The sequence below is a fragment of the Hyla sarda genome, chromosome 4 (assembly GCF_029499605.1).
Source record: "Hyla sarda isolate aHylSar1 chromosome 4, aHylSar1.hap1, whole genome shotgun sequence".
NCBI lineage: Eukaryota > Metazoa > Chordata > Amphibia > Anura > Hylidae > Hyla > Hyla sarda.
In genome coordinates, this window is record NC_079192.1 from 50930067 (window position 1) to 50953576 (window position 23510).

Here is a 23510-nt window from a genome sequence, read left to right on the forward strand (position 1 = left end):
GTTCAAAAAGTTCACCTTGGAGGACACCCAGAACCAGATTGAAGTCCCAAGGGGGAGAAGGTGACCAATAAGGAGGGGCAGCATGTGCCACTCCTTGAAGGAAGGTCCGGACATGAGAATTAGAAGCCAGAGGACGCTGGAAAGGAAAAGAAAAGGCCGTAATCTGACCCTTAAGGGAACTGAAAGACAACCCCAGTCCCAAACCCGACTGCAAGAAGACAGGGAACAGAAAAGGTAACAGGAGACAAAACCTGAGCTTCACACCAACGAAAATAAGACCGCCAGGTACGGTGGTAAATTTTCGCCGAGGAAAGCTTGCGAGCACTGAACATGGTGCGAATGACTTAGGAAGAGAACCACGGGTTCTAAAAACCGCGGTCTCAACCGCCACACCGTCAAATGCAGCGACTGTAAAATGGGGTGGCAAAGAGGACCCTGAGACAGCAGGTCCGAACAAAGTGGAATGCGCAGTGGAGTGTCGTCCAGGAGCCTGACCACGTCGGTGTACCACGACCTACGGGGCCAAACTGGAGCTACCAGTATGGCAGGAATGTCCTCCACTTTGGGCTTCCTCAGAACCCTGGGAAGGAGCGAAAGGGGAGGGAACAGATAGGGCAGAGCAAACCCCGCCCAAGGAATCACTAGGGCGTCCACGGCTAGAGCCAGGGGGTCCCGGAACATTGACGAAATGGAAGAATCTTCTGATTGTGCCGACGCGAAGAGGTCCACGTCTGGAATACCCCAGAGGTCGCAGATCTGCGCGAAGACCTCTGGATGCAGGGACCACTCTCCGGGGTTGACTGAGAACCAGCTAAGGAAATTCGCTTCCCAGAAGAGCACACCCGGAATGTGAATCGTCAAATGGCCAGAACCTTGTTTTCCGCCCAGAAGAAAAACCTTTCTCTACTCGGCCATGGCTGCCGAGCAGCGAGTGCTGCCTTGCCGATTTATGTACGCTACAGCCGTGGTGTTGTACGACTGGACGCGGACAGGGTGGAACTGAAACAGGGACTCCCAAAGAAGAAGACAAAGAAGAATCGCCCTCATTCCCAAAATGTTTATAGGAAGAAGGGCTTCCCGGGGAGACCAGAGGCCTTGAACCGTCCAGACCCTGAACACACCGCCCCAGCCCGACAGACTGGCATCCGTTGTCACCACTTGCCAGAGGAGGGGAAGAAATTATCTCCCCTGAAGAAGAAGGGGGGAGCGGAGCCACCAGAGCAGAGACTGACGGATCCGACGAAGGAGAGTAATCTTGCGATCGAGAGGCAGAGGAGATCTGTCCCATCGAGAGAGGATCGCCAGTTGAAGGGGATGGTAACGAAACTGGGCAAAGGGTATGGCTTCCATGGCCGCTCCCATCCGACCCAAGACTTCCATGTAATTGCGGATGGAAACTGGGGCCTGGGCCCGAAGAGAGCGGACTCCTGATAGGAGCGTCAGACAATTGTCCGTCGGAAGGCAAGTCCGGGCAGAGGCCGAGTTGAATTGAAGTTACAAGAAAAATCAGAGACTGGGCAGGAGAGAGGACAGACTTGTCCCGGTTTACCATCCACCCGAAATGATTCAGGATCTAGAGAGTGAGATCCACATTCTCCAGAGTCTGGACTCTGGTGGGAACCTAGATGAGAAGGTCGTCCAGGAAAGGGATCATTGAGACTCCTCTCGACCGCAACAGGGCTATTACTGGCGCAAGGATCTTGTAAAGACTCGAGGAGCCGAGGCCAGATCAAAAGGGAGGGCTATGAATTGAAAATGCCCCTCCGGAACCGCAAAGCGGAGGTACTGCTGATGGTCGGGAAATATTGGAACATGAAGGTAGGCATCCTTGATGACCAACGAAGAAAGAAACTCCCCTTGTTCCATGGATGCCACTACCGAATGGAGAGATTCCATTCGGAAGTGGCGGAGAAGATGACGGTGAGACGCTTGAGGTCCAGAATCGATCGCACAGAACCGCCTTTCTTGGGGACCACAAAAAAATTGGAATAAAAAACCCCGAAAACATTCCCCTGGAGAAACGGGGACAATGATTCCCTGGGCAGGGACTGGAGGGCCTCCCGAAACTGCTTCACCAGAGAAGGAGACCGGGGAGCTCGGGACTTCCTGAATGTGTGTGGTCCAGCTGTCTCGAAAAAGTAAGAGACGACCTCCCACTCTATGCAGAAGTGGGATTGCGGTTACCCGATTTGGCCGCAAAACGGCCGGAACGGTTGGTGTCCGACTTCCAAGACGGACGGGCCCGGAACGAGGGAGACCTCTTGTCCCGCGAAGGCGCCTGCCCAGACCCCTTATTGGGGCCAAAGGTCCGAAAGGACCGAAAGGAAAAGGACCTCCCCTGGGAAGAAAAGCGAGCCTTATTTTGAGGCAACAAGTAACTCTCACCCGCCGTCGCCTCAGAGATAATCTCGTCAAGGCGCCCGTCAAAAAGACGGGTACCAGTAAAAGGAAACTCGGTAAGAGACCTTTTGGAGGCGGCACCCGCATCCCGCGCCCTAAGTCACATGGAGCAGCGGAGGGCCGCTAGGACACTCACAGCAAAGCAGCACAACGGACTGATTGCATGGTAGCTGAGCACAGAAAGCCCCCAGCTTTAGAGCATTGGAGAACCAAAGCAAAATAAATCCTCTGGGGGGGAATCCCGCCTGACTGAGTTTTGAGCACCACACCGAAAGGGCCTTGGACCCCCATGCAGAGACGAAGGTGGGAAACAGAGAAGCGCCTGCTGCTTCAGAAGCAAACTTTGCTAAGGACTCCACCTACTTGTCTGTCGAGTCCTTGAAGGCAGCCGCTGCTAGCGGCAGAGTAGTAGCCTAGAGAGGCGGGAAATTGGTGGATCCACCGAGAGAGGGGAAACCACCTTAGAGGCAAGGTCCTTGGCAAATGGGTAACGCACTTGAACCCTCTTCATTCCCGAGAACCTCTTGTCCGGATGTTTCCATGCAGATTCCAGATGGATGTGAAATTCAGCATGAGAGCTGAACCCTTGAGGTGCTGGTTGAACACGATGAAAGGATACTTCAGGAGTTACGTCCGAAGATCCTGGGTACTCTAAGTGAAAGGTGTCTCTTATGGCCGCAACCAATGAGTTCACCTTTTAAACTGTATCCGAGCAGTCCTCTGAGTCAGATGCCAATTCGGAAGCCTCATCCGCCAGTTCACCAGGAGAATGTGAACGAGTGGAGGCAGCCCAGGAGGGGGGCAACTCTGACCGGGTACGCGGCTCTGGCGAGGCAGAGCGGCGATTCCGGGAACGTCCTCTGGAGGAGCGACGTCTGTGATCAGATGACACGGGGGGGCGAGACCCACGGGGGGACGCCCACGTCTACCTGAAGACTCAATGTAAGAGTCAGAAAAAGCACCCCTAGTACGCTTGTGAGAGCGTGAGGCTTGTGGAAAAGAGGAGCGGGACCCACTAGAGGGACGGCGCAGGGCAGACCTCTTCAAGGTAGACACCATGTCACGGGAGGCCTCAGCCACCGAAAGGGAGACTTGAGTCAAGTCAGCCATATACTGGGATAGGAAGAAACCCAGGCTGGAGGGGCAGCCGAATTCACCGGAAACTGTAACATCCGGGGAAGCTAGGGGGTCTGGGGGAGGGGTGGAGCAGGCAGAGCCAGTGGGCTCAGCAGAACCAGGCATTTTTGGAATAATATGTCATACAGACAAAATAGAAGACTAGCAGTCTAGTTGTCAGTTTAGAGGGAGGAACAGATTTGTGTCCCCTGTGACAGTAATTCAGCGTGAGAGCTGAAAGATTTTAACCCCAACACTGTAACACTCTGTGCCTGCTGAGAGGAGACACCGCTCTATGCAGACAGAGAGGAGCTAGCCAATAGCCTGAGAGAGGCGTTCCTGGAGCAGGGGCACCGTCTTTGATTGGCCCCTGCCACCTGAATCGCGCGCACAGTGCTGATTGGAGGGCGATTCGCGCCTCCAGTAAGCTCCGGCGGCCCTTTGGGCGGAGCTATAGCGCCCCGGCCGCCGGGAAGAAACACAGTAATGGCGCCCGCTCCTTGTCCCGAGCGCATATGTTAGCCGTATATGCGCCCGCGGGGAAGTGAGCGGGCGATACACATATCCGCCGGCAGCCGTCTGCTGCCGAAAGTGAAAGCAAGTCGGCGCTACATGCGCCCGAAAGTACAAGCGCCGCGGCTGTCAGCCGCATAATAAGCGCCGCGGCTGTAAGCCGCATAGTAGAACACACTCACACACACATGTGCATAATAAAGTAACCCATACATTCTGCCATTGCTCCCACTTTTTTTGAATAAAAAAATAGAGCCCCTAACACAGGCCAGCCCTTTGGACCCTAAAAAGTGGGCCACAAAATGAGGGTCTCCAGATGTTGCAAGTCCATGCCCCCTAAGATGCCACTGCTCCCCCAGAATAAAAGTCCAGCCCCTGTATAAGCCAGCCCCATAACCTGAAAAGGTGGGCCAAAAACAGGGGGTCTCCAGAGGTTGCAAGTCCACACCTAAGGAGAAAAGGGGAAAGTACTTACCTCAGTCAGAAGAACTTACCTAATGGAGTCTTCAGTGAAGTCTTCAGTCAGCTTTTTGTCCCTGCATCACGACTGGCTGCTATGCGCGAGCGAGGCGAGCAGAGAAATAGGGGGACCCGGACCCATGAGGTACCAACCCAGGCGCTGACCGTTGGTGAGGGGGGGGGGGGGGTGAACAGTGCATATACGCAATGTCTGTGCCCCCTTACTCGCAATGGAGAAACAGGGAACCGGAGTCCCTGAGTCCCCACCTGAAAACAGGAAAGAAAAAGGAATGAAAAAAAAACTAACACGTCACTAATTAGGAAAACAAAAAATCAGAAGACCTGGTCTGGAGAATTCCAGCCCATGTCCACCTCCTTCAGACACTAAGCTTAAACTGATTACCTCAGGGCCTGGAGGCGGGTATATCCTGCTGGGCGGAGCCGACTTTCTTGTTGCCATAGTGTCACACCTCCTAGAGACAGCAGCATACACCCACGGTCTGTGTCCCCGAATGGAGCCGATAGAGAAAATTATTATTATTATCACATACCTGGTGGCTGATTCAAAACGTAAACTCCATCTAAAGAGAAAAGAACAGAAATTGTTATAGCTCTAAATAAGTTCTCCTAAATGTTATCTATTTATGTAAAGGTAAGTGCAGGAAGAAAGTCCCACATAACATTAGGAGAATCCATATGACTAATCTATAGGACTGAATAGGGCATAGAGATGGCAATGGGGTTAGGGGTTGGTTGGGTGTTGTGGCATTATGGAGGATACCCTCTCCCCCTAGATCACACTATACATACTAAATTAGATCTACGCAATTATATGGCTGACATGTCTTACTTGTATGATAAGAAAGTTGCATCGCTGGTTGGACTATGGGGGCTGGAGGAGCGAACAATACAACAGAGAAGAATCAATCAAAACGTATATTATAGATACAATACTATAAAGGTTAAAAAATATATATATATACTTTCTGTATTAATTCCCCACAATTGTCAACATCTCTGCTTGCTGTCAATCAACAGCATTACTTTCTTACTCTGCATTAATATCTGCCCTGGTCATGTGATTGGCTCATTACAGTACAATTGTAGCGCAAAGGGACAGTTGTTCCTCAGATCACCTGAGAGTAGTAGTCCTTCAATTATTACGTCCCGTGGCAGGGTAGTGTAGTTACCATGTGGACCCAACTAACTTTTTGTCAAGGAAGCTGTTCCTTATACGCAAATTGCAGAAAGGAAACTTCTAGACAGTCGGATTTTGTGAAACTACTGTGGCAATCCCAATAAAATGTAGTGGCTTTGGCATAGCTTAGAATATTACAGTTTTTAAGCCTGAAAATGGATATTTGGTCACTGTCCCTTTAATTGTTGCTTTTGCAGCAGCTTTACAAAATTTAGCAATCTTAAGGTCCTTCTTAGCACAAGTATGTATAATGACTAATATAGATCAGAGATTCTCAAGTTCTGAATCTAAAGTTACTGAAACTATTACTGATGATCCTCATAGGTTGGCTGACTGTGGTGCAATATGTACAGTTTTCGGTGGTCCTGCTACATGATACCTATAGGGACATATGCAAGGGAACCTTCTGACATGGAAGTCAAGCAGCACTAACTCTGACCCTAGGCCAATTAAGAGATAGGTGTATTCAGAGAGGCCCTTGTTTAGCGTTCTCCTCTCTAACTTTTACAGATATGGAAACTTTAAAACGTTTATCCTCACATTGTGGACAGGAACAGAAATATACCTAGGTAGAAGACATGGGGCCTAGGTGTACTGTAGGTATGCCTAGTAATAGCAAAGATAGGAGATACACATGTGGCACAGACTAGGCCCAAGCCAAACGGGTTCTATCAGCTTTAGGTTCACCTCTTCTCCTGGTATTGAGAGGATGGACTAGGGACTTTCTCCAGGAACCATTTGTAGTGGGATCATATGACCAAAGTATCATTCATCTGGGTACAGCAAATGAAGAAATGTTAGCCCTTTACACTTTTTTTTTTTTTTTACTTCAGTGTATGCAATCTGTAAGGTGCATAAAAACACCTTTGCTTTAAACGGGTTGTTTATCAAAATTAACAACCTGTGTATGGTGTCAAATGTAAATTAAAGCAACTTAATTTCATTATTAATACTGTAATTAGCTGTAATGCAGAGATCTTCCAAATCAACTGTTCTCTTTTCCTTGTAAGCTGTGACGTCACATCACAGGCTCTGAATGCAGTGAGCTCCTGTCTCTGCTCCCCTCTCCCTTACTGTCAGCAAGAGATCAGACTAATTAGATAAAGCAGCAGGGAGCACATTCTGACCAAAATTACTGTGACTGCTGCCTTATTTAATCAGTCATATATCTAATGTGCAGTAAGATAAGCTTCCCCCTTCACATCAATGGTTTATCCCGTGTTGATTTATCGGGAGTAGGGTGCAGGAATGGGAGCTCTGTATTCAAAGCCTGTTGCAATACTTCACAGCTTACCAGGTAAAGAGCACAGCAGATGTGGAAGATCTCTGCACTAAAAAACCATTAGATTACTAAATTGCTTAATTATACTTTTTGACACCATTCACAGATTGTTCCTTTTGCTGGACAACCGCTTTAACTCTTCAGTACCTCATACACATTTATGCATTATGAAAAATCTTTTGACTCCCAGCCACCCGACAACTGTCTTAGGATAGTCACAGGGAAGGTCATACTGGGAAACTACAGAGTTATCAGAGCGGTGTAAAGGGCTGGTGCAAGGATTTTTGCCACCCTAGGCCAAAGTTAATTTGGTCGACCCTTCACCCTGCCCATTGGCTCCGCCCTTTGACAAGCCCCACCTTACTATTGGAGTGACACACTGTAACAAACCACCTCCTCATGTACTCTCCTTACTACTTGGGTGACACACTGTAACAAACCTCCTCCTCATGTAATCTCCTTACTACTGGGGTGACACACTGTAACAAACCTCCTCCTCATGTAATTACATTACTACTGGGGTGACACGGAGGTGCTTGCAGCATGCAGAGTGGGCCCTCATCAAGAGGGCGCACTAGGCGGCTGGCTATTTTGCCTATAGGTAGAACCGACCCTGGCTGTGTAATGTAATGACCCGTGCACTTGTGAGTCCATCATATGACCAAGACTAGATTTATATCCACTGGAAGGAGACAATAAAGGTTTCCATTGAATGACAGCAAGCAAATATCTTGCAAGGAATTACCATAAAAAGTATATTGGAAAATTATATATAACATTTCATTTAAAAAAAAGTCATAAAAATAGAAAACTCTTACTTGGAAGACTTGTCCGATGAGGAAAAGTCATCACTGTGTGGACTGTGGAGGTCTGGGGAGCGTACACTACAGCAGAGAGAAATCTGAATTATCAATAATCCCTTTCCATATGGCTCCAGAAAGTTAAACAGATTTGTATATTACTTCTATTAAAAAATCTTAATCCTTTCAGTGCTTATGAGCTGCTGAAGATGAGTTGTTCTTTTCTGTCCAAGTGTTCTCCGATGACACTTGTCTTGAGAACTGTCCAGAGTAGAAGCAAATCCCCATAGCAAACCTCTTCTACTCTGTGCAGTTCCTGAGACAAGCAGAGATGTCAGCAGAGAGCCCTGTGGTCAGACAGAAAAGAACAACTCAACTTCAGCATCTGATAATTATTGGAAGGATTAAGATTTTTTAATAGAAGTAATTTACAAATCTGTTTAACTTTCTGGAGCCAGTTGATATAAAAAAAATTTTTTTCCTGGAATACCCCTTTAAGACCACTGGTCTAAACTCATGCGCCAAATATAGTTTTCATACACATGTTTTCACAACAATTATACAGTTTTGGTAAATCTGGGCCAATATGTGCGCTGACGGATAATTTTTACATCTATCTTACGGCAGTATTTTTGTTTTCATGTGCAAACTTAGGGAGTATGGGGCGTACTTATACCCAGCCGGTATCGGCTGACATCTGTCGGTAATGACAGATATCAGAGATCGTGCTTAAGTCTTTAATTTAACCTTTTCGATGCTGCAATCAATAGCGATTACGGCATCTAAACAGTTCTTAGATGCTTCATTGGTGATGCAGTGACCCCATCGCCCCCCTCGTGATGTCATTGCAGGAAGCCGATGGGTTGTCGAGACTTTAGCTAAGCAGAAAGTACAGATTTTTAAAGGGGCACTCCCGTGGAAAACGTTTTTTTTAAATCAACTGGTGCCACAAAGTTAAACAGATTTGTAAATCACTTCTATTAAACAAATCTTAATCCTTCCAGTACTTTTTAGGGGCTGTATACTAAAGAGAAATCCAAAAAAGTAATTCATTTCCTCTGATGTCGTGACCACAGTGCTCTCTGCTGACCTCTGATGTCCATTTTAGGAACTGTCCAGAGCAGCATATGTTTGCTATAGGGATTTTCTCCTGCTCTGGACAGTTCCTAAAATGGACAGCAGAGAGCACTGTGGTCATGACATCAGAGGAAATGCATTTCTTTTTTGGATTTCTCTTTAGTATACAGCCCTTAAAAAGTACTGGAAGGATTGAGATTTTTTAATAGAAGTGATTAACAAATATGTTTAACTTTCTGGCACCAGTTGATTTAAAAAAAAAAAAAAAAAAAGTTTTCCATGGGAGTACCCCTTTAAGGAAATCTGTCACTGGTTTAACCTTCACTAATCTGTTGGTACAGACAGGTAGTGCAAATGACACTGATGACAACGATATTAACCTGGACCTGTTACGTGCTGTGATCCTCCGGCTATCCTCTTCTGTATATTCTGCTCCAGGCCCAACTTGGAGCATGGACGGAGCTTAGTGACATCACTGCTGCTGTTCTCTGCTGGGTCCCGCTGCTAGAAAACCAAAGCGGAGACGTCACTAAGCTCCGCCCATGCTCCAAGTGGGACCAGGAGCAGAAGATACCGAAGAGGATAGCTGGAGAACCACAGCAAGGAAAGGGTCCAGGTAAGCGTCGTTGTCCTCAGTGTCACCTGCACTACCTGTCCATACCGACAAGTTAGTGCAGATGAAACTAATGATAGATTTCCTTTAAAAACTAAAAGCACATTGGAAAATTGTACAACTTTTTATTATTCAAAGAATAAAGTTTAGTTGCTGGAACCGGAATACCCCCTTTAAAAAAAATCGAAATCTGTTTACTTGGTAGCCTTGACTGAAAAGGCAGAGCGGCTTGGACTGCAGAGGCCTGGGGAGTGTACGCTGTAGAAGAGAGAGGGTAGTAACGTCATTTACATATCACAGTATAGAAAACAACAACACAGTTATTACTATACAGCAGAAATAAGAAGTGCTACTAATTTATATACTTTGGCTGTCTGACATACTGGAAGTTGAAGTTTTGCAAAAGCTGGGGGCACCCTGGTTGGGAAACACTGCCATAGGAAAATTCGTGGCATGAAAAGTGAAAATCAGCATCAGAAATTTGAGAGTATGTAATGGAACATGTCCTAATGAACCCCCCATGTGAACATGTCCTAATGAACTGCCCATGTGAATATGTCCTAATTAACCACCCATGTGAACATGTCCTAATTAACCACCCATGTGACCATGTCCTAATGAACAGCCCATGTGAATATGTCCTAATTAACCACCCATGTGAACATGTCCTAATTAACCACCCATGTGAACATGTCCTAATGAACCGCCCATGTGAATATGTCCTAATTAACCACCCATGTGACCATGTCCTAATGAACCGCCCGTGTGAACATGTCCTAATGAACCGCCTATGTGAACATGTCCTAATGAACTGCCCATGTGAACATGTCCTAATGAACCGCCCGTGTGAACATGTCCTAATGAACCCCCATGTGAACATGTCCTAATGAACAGCCCATGTGAACATGTCCTAATGAACTGCCCATGTGAACATGTCCTAATGAACCTCCCATGTGAACATGTACTAATGAACCTCCCATGTGAACATGTCCTAATGAACCGCCCATGTGAACATGTCCTAATGAACCTCCCATGTGAACATGTCCTAATGAACTGCCCATGTGAACATGTCCTAATGAACCCCCATGTGACCATGTCCTAATGAACCTCCCATGTGAACATGTCCTAATGAACCCCCCATGTGAACATGTCCTAATGAACCTCCCATGTGAACATGTCCTAATGAACCTCCCATGTGAACATGTCCTAATGAACCCCCCATGTGAACATGTCCTAATGAACCTCCCATGTGAACATGTCCTAATGAACCTCCCATGTGAACATGTCCTAATGAACCGCCCATGTGAACATGTCCTAATGAACCGCCCGTGTGAACATGTCCTAATGAACCGCCAGTGTGAACATGTCCTAATGAAACGCCCATGTGAACATGTCCTAATGAACCGCCCATGTGAACATATGCTAATGAACCTCCCATGTGAACATGTCCTAATGAACTGCCCATGTGAACATGTCCTAATGAACCTCCCATGTGAACATGACCTAATGAACCCCCATGTGACCATGTCCTAATGAACCTCCCATGTGAACATGTCCTAATGAACCCCCCATGTGAACATGTCCTAATGAACCTCCCATGTGAACATGTCCTAATGAACCCCCCATGTGAACATGTCCTAATGAACCTCCCATGTGAACATGTCCTAATGAACCCCCCATGTGAACATGTCCTAATGAACCTCCCATGTGAACATGTCCTAATGAACCTCCCATGTGAACATGTCCTAATGAACCCTCCATGTGGTTCATTAGGACATGTTAGTGCAGATGAAACTAATGATAGATTTCCTTTAAAAACTAAAAGCACATTGGAAAATTGTATAACTTTTTATTATTCAAAGAATAAAGTTTAGTTGCTGGAACCGGAATACCCCCTTTAAAAAAAAAAATCGAAATCTGTTTACTTGGTAGCCTTGACTGAAAAGGCAGAGCGGCTTGGACTGCAGAGGCCTGGGGAGTGTACGCTGTAGAAGAGAGAGGGTAGTGACGTCATTTACATATCACAGTATAGAAAACAACAACACAGTTATTACTATACAGCAGAAATAAGAAGTGCTACTAATTTATATACTTTGGCTGTCTGACATACTGGAAGTTGTAGTTTTGCAAAAGCTGGGGGCACCCTGGTTGGGAAACACTGCCATAGGAAAATTCGTGGCATGAAAAGTGAAAATCAGCATCAGAAATTTGAGAGTATGTAATGGAAAAATGGGAACATGTCTTAATGAACCCCCCATGTGAACATGTCCTAATGAACCGCCCATGTGAACATGTCCCAATGAACCCCCCATGTGAACATGTCCTAATGAACCGTCCATGTGAACATGTCCTAATGAACCGTCCATGTGAACATGTCCTAATGAACCGCCCATGTGAACATGTCCTAATGAACCGTCCGTGTGAACATGTCCTAATGAACCGCCTGTGTGATCATGTCCTAATGAACCGCCCTCGTGAACATGTCCTAATGAACCGCCCGTGTGAACATGTCCTAATGAACCGCCCGTGTGAGCATGTCCTAATGAACCCCCCATGTGAACATGTCCTAATGAACCGCCCATGTGAAAATGTCCTAATGAACCGTCCATGTGAACATGTCCTAATGAACCGTCCATGTGAACATGTCCTAATGAACCGTCCATGTGAACATGTCCTAATGAACCGCCTGTGTGATCATGTCCTAATGAACCGCCCGTGTGAACATGTCCTAATGAACCGCCCTCGTGAACATGTCCTAATGAACCGTCCATGTGAACATGTCCTAATGAACCGCCCGTGTGAGCATGTCCTAATGAACCGCCCGTGTGAGCATGTCCTAATGAACTGCCCCTGTGAACATGTCCTAATGAACCCCCCATGTGAACATGTCCTAATGAACCGCCCGTGTGAACATGTCCTAATGAACCGCCTGTGTGATCATGTCCTAATGAACCGCCCTCGTGAACATGTCCTAATGAACCTCCCATGTGAACATGTCCTAATGAACCGCCCATGTGAACATGTCCTAATGAACCTCCCATGTGAACATGTCCTAATGAACCGCCCATGTGAACATGTCCTAATGAACCCCCCATGTCCTAATGAACCCCCATGTGAACATGTCCTAATGAACCGCCCATGTGAACATGTCCTAATGAACCGCCCATGTGAACATGTCCTAATGAACCCCCCATGTGAACATGTCCTAATGAACCCCCCATGTGAACATGTCCTAATGAACCGCCCGTGTGAACATGTCCTAATGAACCGCCTGTGTGATCATGTCCTAATGAACCGCCCTCGTGAACATGTCCTAATGAACCTCCCATGTGAACATGTCCTAATGAACCGCCCATGTGAACATGTCCTAATGAACCTCCCATGTGAACATGTCCTAATGAACCGCCCTTGTGAACATGTCCTAATGAACTGCCCATGTGAACATGTCCTAATGAACCGCCCATGTGAACATGCCCTAATGAAACGCCCATGTGAACATGTCCTAATGAACCCCCATGTGAACATGTCCTAAAGAACCGCCCATGTGAACAAGCCCTAATGAACCGCCCTTGTGAACATGTCCTAATGAACCGCCCATGTGACCATGTCCTAATGAACCCCCCATGTGAACATGCCCTAATGAACCCCCCATGTGAACATGCCCTAATGAACCCCCATGTGACCATGTCCTAATGAACCCCCCATGTCCTAATGAACCCCCATGTGAACATGTCCTAATGAACCGCCCATGTGAACATGTCCTAATGAACCGCCCATGTGAACATGTCCTAATGAACCCCCCATGTGAACATGTCCTAATGAACCCCCCATGTGAACATGTCCTAATGAACCCCCCATGTGAACATGCCCTAATGAACCCCCATGTGACCATGTCCTAATGAACCCCCCATGTCCTAATGAACCCCCATGTGAACATGTCCTAATGAACCGCCCATGTGAACATGTCCTAATGAACCGCCCATGTGAACATGTCCTAATGAACCGCCCGTGTGAACATGTCCTAATGAACCGCCCGTGTGAACATGTCCTAATGAACCGCCCATGTGAACATGTCCTAATGAACCGCCCATGTGAACATGTCCTAATGAACCGCCCATGTGAACATGTCCTAATGAACCGCCCATGTGAACATGTCCTAATGAACCGCCCATGTGAACATGTCCTAATGAACCGCCCATGTGAACATGTCCTAATGAACCGCCCATGTGAACATGTCCTAATGAACCGCCCATGTGAACATGTCCTAATGAACCGCCCATGTGAACATGTCCTAATGAACCCCCATGTGAACATGTCCTAATGAACCGCCCGTGTGAACATGTCCTAATGAACCGCCCGTGTGAACATGTCCTAATGAACCGCCCGTGTGAACATGTCCTAATGAACCGCCCGTGTGAACATGTCCTAATGAACCGTCCATGTGAACATGTCCTAATGAACCGCCCATGTGAACATGTCCTAATGAACCGCCCTTGTGAACATGTCCTAATGAACCCCCCATGTGAACATGTCCTAATGAACAGCCCATGTGAACATGTCCTAATGAACCGCCCATGTGAACATGTCCTAATGAACCGCCCGTGTGAACATGTCCTAATGAACCCCCATGTGAACATGTCCTAATGAACCCCCATGTGAACATGTCCTAAAGAACCGCCCATGTGAACAAGCCCTAATGAACCGCCCATGTGAACATGTCCTAATGAACCGCCCATGTGAACATGTCCTAATGAACCCCCCATGTGAACATGTCCTAATGAACCCCCCATGTGAACATGTCCTAATGAACCCCCCATGTGAACATGTCCTAATGAACCCCCCATGTGAACATGTCCTAATGAACCCCCCATGTGAACATGTCCTAATGAACCCCCCATGTGAACATTCCCTAATGAACCCCCATGTGACCATGTCCTAATGAACCCCCCATGTGAACATGTCCTAATGAACCCCCATGTGAACATGTCCTAATGAACCGCCCATGTGAACATGTCCTAATGAACCGCCCATGTGAACATGTCCTAATGAACCCCCCATGTGAACATGTCCTAATGAACCCCCCATGTGAACATGTCCTAATGAACCCCCCATGTGAACATGTCCTAATGAACCCCCCATGTGAACATGCCCTAATGAACCCCCATGTGACCATGTCCTAATGAACCCCCCATGTCCTAATGAACCCCCATGTGAACATGTCCTAATGAACCGCCCATGTGAACATGTCCTAATGAACCGCCCATGTGAACATGTCCTAATGAATCGCCCGTGTGAACATGTCCTAATGAACCGCCCGTGTGAACATGTCCTAATGAACCGCCCCTGTGAACATGTCCTAATGAACCGCCCATGTGAACATGTCCTAATGAACCGCCCATGTGAACATGTCCTAATGAACCGCCCATGTGAACATGTCCTAATGAACCGCCCATGTGAACATGTCCTAATGAACCGCCCATGTGAACATGTCCTAATGAACCGCCCATGTGAACATGTCCTAATGAACCCCCATGTGAACATGTCCTAATGAACCGCCCGTGTGAACATGTCCTAATGAACCGCCCGTGTGAACATGTCCTAATGAACCGCCCGTGTGAACATGTCCTAATGAACCGCCCGTGTGAACATGTCCTAATGAACCGCCCGTGTGAACATGTCCTAATGAACCGCCCATGTGAACATGTCCTAATGAACCGCCCTTGTGAACATGTCCTAATGAACCCCCCATGTGAACATGTCCTAATGAACAGCCCATGTGAACATGTCCTAATGAACTGCCCATGTGAACATGTCCTAATGAACCCCCATGTGAACATGTCCTAATGAACAGCCCATGTGAACATGTCCTAATGAACCGCCCATGTGAACATGTCCTAATGAACCGCCGTGTGAACATGTCCTAATGAACCGCCCGTGTGAACATGTCCTAATGAACCGTCCATGTGAACATGTCCTAATGAACCGTCCATGTGAACATGTCCTAATGAACCGCCCGTGTGAACATGTCCTAATGAACCGCCCGTGTGATCATGTCCTAATGAACCGCCCTCGTGAACATGTCCTAATGAACCGCCCGTGTGAACATGTCCTAATGAACCGCCCGTGTGAACATGTCCTAATGAACCGCCCATGTGAACATGTCCTAATGAACCGCCCATGTGAACATGTCCTAATGAACCGCCCATGTGAACATGTCCTAATGAACTGCCCATGTGAACATGTCCTAATGAACAACCGCCCGTGTGAACATGTCCTAATGAACCCCCATGTGAACATGTCCTAATGAACCTCCCATGTGAACATGTCCTAATGAACCGCCTGTGTGATCATGTCCTAATGAACCGCCCTCGTGAACATGTCCTAATGAACCGTCCATGTGAACATGTCCTAATGAACCGCCCGTGTGAGCATGTCCTAATGAACCGCCCGTGTGAGCATGTCCTAATGAACTGCCCCTGTGAACATGTCCTAATGAACCCCCCATGTGAACATGTCCTAATGAACCGCCCGTGTGAACATGTCCTAATGAACCGCCTGTGTGATCATGTCCTAATGAACCGCCCTCGTGAACATGTCCTAATGAACCTCCCATGTGAACATGTCCTAATGAACCGCCCATGTGAACATGTCCTAATGAACCTCCCATGTGAACATGTCCTAATGAACCGCCCATGTGAACATGTCCTAATGAACCCCCCATGTCCTAATGAACCCCCATGTGAACATGTCCTAATGAACCGCCCATGTGAACATGTCCTAATGAACCGCCCATGTGAACATGTCCTAATGAACCCCCCATGTGAACATGTCCTAATGAACCCCCCATGTGAACATGTCCTAATGAACCGCCCGTGTGAACATGTCCTAATGAACCGCCTGTGTGATCATGTCCTAATGAACCGCCCTCGTGAACATGTCCTAATGAACCTCCCATGTGAACATGTCCTAATGAACCGCCCATGTGAACATGTCCTAATGAACCTCCCATGTGAACATGTCCTAATGAACCGCCCTTGTGAACATGTCCTAATGAACTGCCCATGTGAACATGTCCTAATGAACCGCCCATGTGAACATGCCCTAATGAAACGCCCATGTGAACATGTCCTAATGAACCCCCATGTGAACATGTCCTAAAGAACCGCCCATGTGAACAAGCCCTAATGAACCGCCCTTGTGAACATGTCCTAATGAACCGCCCATGTGACCATGTCCTAATGAACCCCCCATGTGAACATGCCCTAATGAACCCCCCATGTGAACATGCCCTAATGAACCCCCATGTGACCATGTCCTAATGAACCCCCCATGTCCTAATGAACCCCCATGTGAACATGTCCTAATGAACCGCCCATGTGAACATGTCCTAATGAACCGCCCATGTGAACATGTCCTAATGAACCCCCCATGTGAACATGTCCTAATGAACCCCCCATGTGAACATGTCCTAATGAACCCCCCATGTGAACATGCCCTAATGAACCCCCATGTGACCATGTCCTAATGAACCCCCCATGTCCTAATGAACCCCCATGTGAACATGTCCTAATGAACCGCCCATGTGAACATGTCCTAATGAACCGCCCATGTGAACATGTCCTAATGAACCGCCCGTGTGAACATGTCCTAATGAACCGCCCGTGTGAACATGTCCTAATGAACCGCCCATGTGAACATGTCCTAATGAACCGCCCATGTGAACATGTCCTAATGAACCGCCCATGTGAACATGTCCTAATGAACCGCCCATGTGAACATGTCCTAATGAACCGCCCATGTGAACATGTCCTAATGAACCGCCCATGTGAACATGTCCTAATGAACCGCCCATGTGAACATGTCCTAATGAACTGCCCGTGTGAACATGTCCTAATGAACCGCCCGTGTGATCATGTCCTAATGAACCGCCCTCGTGAACATGTCCTAATGAACCGCCCGTGTGAACATGTCCTAATGAACCGCCCGTGTGAACATGTCCTAATGAACCGCCCGTGTGAACATGTCCTAATGAACCGCCCATGTGAACATGTCCTAATGAACCGCCCATGTGAACATGTCCTAATGAACCGCCCATGTGAACATGTCCTAATGAACTGCCCATGTGAACATGTCCTAATGAACCGCCCATGTGAACATGTCCTAATGAACCCCCATGTGAACATGTCCTAATGAACCCCCATGTGAACATGTCCTAATGAACCGCCCATGTGAACAAGCCCTAATGAACCGCCCATGTGAACATGTCCTAATGAACCGCCCATGTGAACATGTCCTAATGAACCCCCCATGTGAACATGTCCTAATGAACTGCCCGTGTGAACATGTCCTAATGAACCGCCCGTGTGAACATGTCCTAATGAACCGCCCGTGTGAACATGTCCTAATGAACCGTCCGTGTGAACATGTCCTAATGAACCGTCCATGTGAACATGTCCTAATGAACCGTCCATGTGAACATGTCCTAATGAACCGCCCGTGTGAACATGTCCTAATGAACCGCCCGTGTGATCATGTCCTAATGAACCGCCCTCGTGAACATGTCCTAATGAACCGCCCGTGTGAACATGTCCTAATGAACCGCCCGTGTGAACATGTCCTAATGAACCGCCCATGTGAACATGTCCTAATGAACCGCCCATGTGAACATGTCCTAATGAACCGCCCATGTGAACATGTCCTAATGAACTGCCCATGTGAACATGTCCTAATGAACCGCCCATGTGAACATGTCCTAATGAACCCCCATGTGAACATGTCCTAATGAACCCCCATGTGAACATGTCCTAATGAACCCCCATGTGAACATGTCCTAAAGAACCGCCCATGTGAACAAGCCCTAATGAACCGCCCATGTGAACATGTCCTAATGAACCGCCCATGTGAACATGTCCTAATGAACCCCCCATGTGAACATGTCCTAATGAACCCCCCATGTGAACATGTCCTAATGAACCCCCCATGTGACCATGTCCTAATGAACCCCCCATGTGAACATGTCCTAATGAACCCCCCATGTGACCATGTCCTAATGAACCCCCCATGTGACCATGTCCTAATGAACCCCCCATGTGAACATGTCCTAATGAACCCCCATGTGAACATGTCCTAATGAACCGCCCATGTGAACATGTCCTAATGAACCGCCCATGTGAACATGTCCTAATGAACCCCCCATGTGAACATGTCCTAATGAACCCCCCATGTGAACATGTCCTAATGAACCCCCCATGTGAACATGCCCTAATGAACCCCCATGTGACCATGTCCTAATGAACCCCCCATGTCCTAATGAACCCCCATGTGAACATGTCCTAATGAACCGCCCATGTGAACATGTCCTAATGAGCCGCCCATGTGAACATGTCCTAATGAACCGCCCGTGTGAACATGTCCTAATGAACCGCCCGTGTGAACATGTCCTAATGAACCGCCCGTGTGAACATGTCCTAATGAACCGCCCGTGTGAACATGTCCTAATGAACCGCCCGTGTGAACATGTCCTAATGAACCGCCCGTGTGAACATGTCCTAATGAACCGCCCATGTGAACATGTCCTAATGAACCGCCCATGTGAACATGTCCTAATGAACCGCCCATGTGAACATGTCCTAATGAACTGCCCATGTGAACATGTCCTAATGAACAACCGCCCGTGTGAACATGTCCTAATGAACCCCCATGTGAACATGTCCTAATGAACCTCCCATGTGAACATGTCCTAATGAACCTCCCATGTGAACATGTCCTAATGAACAGCCCATGTGAACATGTCCTAATGAACAGCCCATGTGAACATGTCCTAATGAACCGCCCATGTGAACATGTCCTAATGAACCTCCCATGTGAACATGTCCTAATGAACCGCCCATGTGAACATGTCCTAATGAACCCCCATGTGAACATGTCCTAATGAACTGCCCATGTGAACATGTCCTAAAGAACCGCCCGTGTGAACATGTCCTAATGAACCGCCCGTGTGAACATGTCCTAATGAACCCCCCATGTGAACATGTCCTAATGAACCCCCATGTGACCATGTCCTAATGAACCCCCCATGTGAACATGTCCTAATGAACCGCCCATGTGACCATGTCCTAATGAACCCCCCATGTGAACATGTCCTAATGAACCCCCCATGTGAACATGTCCTAATGAACCCCCATGTGACCATGTTCTAATGAACCCCCCATGTGAACATGTCCTAATGAACCCCCATGTGACCATGTCCTAATGAACCCCCCATGTGAACATGTCCTAATGAACCCCCCATGTGACCATGTCCTAATGAACCCCCCATGTGAACATGTCCTAATGAACAGCGCACCTCTGCGTCCATTACATGAACAGATTTCTGTCCACTGGAAGGAAACTTTGTTGGTTTCTACCAGGGAAGCAAGAAAAGATCTTGAAAACTTAAAGTGCATTGGAAAATTGCAGAACTTTATTATGATTCAAATAATAACTTTTAGTAGCTGAAACTAAAATACGCCTTTAAAAAAACCTGAAAACTCTTTACTTGGTAGACTTGTCTGAAGAGGAAGAGCTGCTTGGACTGCGGAGGCCTGGGGAGCGTACGCTGTAGAAGAGAGAGTTATGGGAATAATGTTAATGTCATTTATGTATTACAGTATAGAAAACAACAACACGAGTATTACTGTACAGCAGGAATACTGTGAATACAATAAGACTACACCTGGTGTATACCAGGCAGAGCTTCTTCATGAATGTGTATGTGGAAAATGTTTTTTTTTTTGGTCAGCAGGTTTCTCGCAGTGGAAAATTCCACAAGCATTTCAGCTGCAGGATTTGAGGAGGGAATATGAGGATGGGATATGAGATTGGGATATGAGGATGGGATATGAGATTGGGATATGAGGTCGGGATATGAGGACGGTATATAAGGTCGGGATATGAGGTCGGGATATGAGGACGGGATATGAGGACAGGATATGAGGACGGGATATGAGGACGAGATATGAGGACGGTATATAAGGTCGGGATATGAGGTCGGGATATGAGGACGGGATATGAGGACGGGATATGAGGTCGGGATATGAGGACGGGATATGAGGACGAGATATGAGGACGAGATATGAGGACGGTATATAAGGTCGGGATATGAGGACGGGATATGAGGACGGATATGAGGACGGGATATGAGGACGGATATGAGGACAGGATATGAGGACAGGATATGAGGTCAGGATATGAGGTCGGGATATGAGGTCGGGATATAAGGATGGGATACGAGGACGGGATACGAGGACGGGATACGAGGACGGGATATGAGGTCAGGATATGAGGTCGGGATATGAGGTCGGGATATGAGGTCGGGATATAAGGACGGGATACGAGGACGGGATACGAGGACGGGATACGAGGACGGGATACGAGGTCGGGATACGAGGTCGGGATATGAGGTCGGGATATGAGGACGGGATATGAGGTCAGGATATGAGGTCGGGATATGAGGTCGGGATATGAGGTCGGGATATGAGGTCGGGATATAAGGACAGGATACGAGGACGGGATACGAGGACGGGATATGAGGTCAGGATATGAGGATGAGATATGAAAATGGAATATGAGGTCAGGACATGAGGACTGGATAAGAGGGTGATATATGAGGACGAATATGATATTGTGACATGGAGACAGGATAAGAGAACAGGATATGAGGACGGATATGAGGACAGGATATGAGGACGGGATATGAGGACGGCATATGAGGACGGGATATGAGGACGGGATATGAGGTCAGGATATGAGGTCAGGATATGCGGTCGGGATATAAGGACGGGATACGAGGACGGGATACGAGGATGAGATATGAAAATGGAATATGAGGTCAGGATATGAGGACTGGATAAGAGGACGACATATGAGGTCAGGACATGAGGACTGGATAAGAGGGTGATATATGAGGATGAATATGATATTGTGACATGGGGACAGGATAAGAGAACAGGATATGAGGACGAATATGAGGATGAATATGAGAGTTATTTTTGCTTTTCCTACAAAGTTTAGGTAGGAAGAACAGGCAACACTGGCTACTTAACTAGTCAATTATAAAAATGGGACATGATAAGTTTATTGTACTATTGCCCTCTAAGGTTACCATATGAGTGATCTAATGTGTTCCAAAAATATCAAGTGTCAAATTAGAAATAAAATACTTACTTGTTTGGACGGGATGAGGCTGTGGTGGGGCTGTCGGCTTTACAGATGTAAACTCTATTGTAAATATGATAGAATTTTCCCATTAAAGATTTATTCTTTTGAAAATCAAAGTATATAACTAGGATAAGCATAGAATATAAGGCCGGCTCCATATGCTCGCAGTGTGGTAGCATTGTTGTGCCTATATTACAGCTGCAACCCCCAGACTCCACCACAACCCCCCGCAGCTTCAGCCAACTTAAATCACCGAAACTTCGGTCTAAATCAGTGGAACTGTCAGGATCTGGGGGTTGTGGCCATAATATCATGATATCAAATAAAACCGCCCTATCGATATCTTTATGATCTATATAGAATCTTTGCACAAAGTATGCTCTGCTGATTTGCAACGGACTACAAGGGCAGGATCTGCTCCCCCAGTATAAATGCACAACCGCATTTGGGGTTGAGCACCTCCAGCCATTTGAGACCACGTTTTTTGTTGTTGTTTAAAAATGTATACTTGGAGGTGTGTAAACTCCATATGTTAATGCGCCTTGAATATTTTCAAGGCAGCATTAAGGTTGCACCTGTGAGGCCATGCACCTATATCAGCCAACTTAGGTGGGCCTTGTAGCCTCTCTCCCCCCTTCCATTGTATGTGTGCTCAGTCACACTGGAGGGAACTGGGAGCAGGCTGCATGTCGGCCTAGTGCTGCTGTAATTGCCCACTGGCCCCTGGTTTGCTTATCACGCACAGGTAGGTTTAGCGTTAGGTCCCGCGCCATCTGAGAAACCTTGGCGTTGGTGTGCGGGCTCTGGTGTGTCCTTCATATAAGGATACACTGGCGAATGTCTCAATTTTAACATCAGTGTTGAGGCATTAGCCAAAGACATTGTATACATCTATCACAGTAGTGCACCTACATTTCTATTGTATTATTCTAATTGTTACACATCCACATCGTTTATCTGGTGTAGGATTCTATTGTGGCACTTGTAGTCCGCTGAAGGCATCCTCCATTGTATGCATTTTTATGCTGGGGATCGCCCTTAGCAACGGACTACAAGGGCAGGATCTGCTCCCCCAGTATATATGCACAACTGCATTTGGGGTTGAGCACCTCCAGCCATTTGAGACCACGTTTTTTGTTGTCATTCAATGTATATACCAGGAATTTTTCAAATGTATTTATAGTCATCATGTATCCAGTACTGTAAATGTATCCTTCACCCATGTATCCAACAAATGCAAATGTATATAAAAAAAACTTATTATAAAAGGTAAATTGTATATGTATATATATATATAGTCAACAAAAGAGAGAAGCGGCACTCCAAAACAGGTAGAAAAAAGTGGTGGTTTATTCACCCATCATGTGAATAGTACTACGTTTCGGTCTTCTCAATGAGACCTTTTTCAAGCCTTCAGGCACTATTCACATGATGGGTGAATAAACTACCTATTTTGGAGGGCCGCTTCTCTCTCTTGTTGACTGGATATTCAAGGGGTATTGAGTCCTATCCCAGAAAGCAGAGTCCTGAACACAGTGCCGGTTCTTTCCTGATATATATATATATATATATATATATATATATATCTTCAGCATACATCAGGGATTACTTCTGACATAAACTTCTAATTAAAAAAAGGAGAGAAAAAAAGCCCGAATGCAGTGATAATAGCAGCTACCAAATCTATTATACACAATATTATGGTGACAATAAAAGCCATTTATCAGAATTGTATAGAAACACATTACATACCTGGCTGTTGATTGACATCATAATTGGCATCTAAACAGAGATATTAACATTATAAAAATGCTATTGCTTTAACTAAATGGACCATGTGGCCTTCTTTTCGCC

At 46.8% G+C, this 23510-nt stretch overlaps 1 protein-coding gene across 5 annotated transcripts in view; it reads right to left on the bottom strand.

Annotated features, from left to right (window-relative positions):
• Nucleotides 1-23510, bottom strand: part of LOC130367904 (adhesive plaque matrix protein-like) — a 54533-nt gene that overhangs the window by 23810 nt on the left and 7213 nt on the right. For 2 of the 5 annotated variants that reach the window (XM_056570887.1, XM_056570886.1), the window contains exons 3-10: nucleotides 23409-23438; nucleotides 21663-21716; nucleotides 19996-20055; nucleotides 11384-11443; nucleotides 9657-9716; nucleotides 7787-7852; nucleotides 5339-5380; nucleotides 5040-5069 (exon numbers count right to left, since the gene is read on the bottom strand). In XM_056570887.1, the coding sequence (XP_056426862.1) occupies nucleotides 5040-5069; nucleotides 5339-5380; nucleotides 7787-7852; nucleotides 9657-9716; nucleotides 11384-11443; nucleotides 19996-20055; nucleotides 21663-21716; nucleotides 23409-23438 (402 nt within the window). The remainder of the gene's footprint in view (nucleotides 1-5039; nucleotides 5070-5338; nucleotides 5381-7786; nucleotides 7853-9656; nucleotides 9717-11383; nucleotides 11444-19995; nucleotides 20056-21662; nucleotides 21717-23408; nucleotides 23439-23510) is intronic. The other 3 variants (XM_056570890.1, XM_056570889.1, XM_056570888.1) reach the window with 2 other exon arrangements.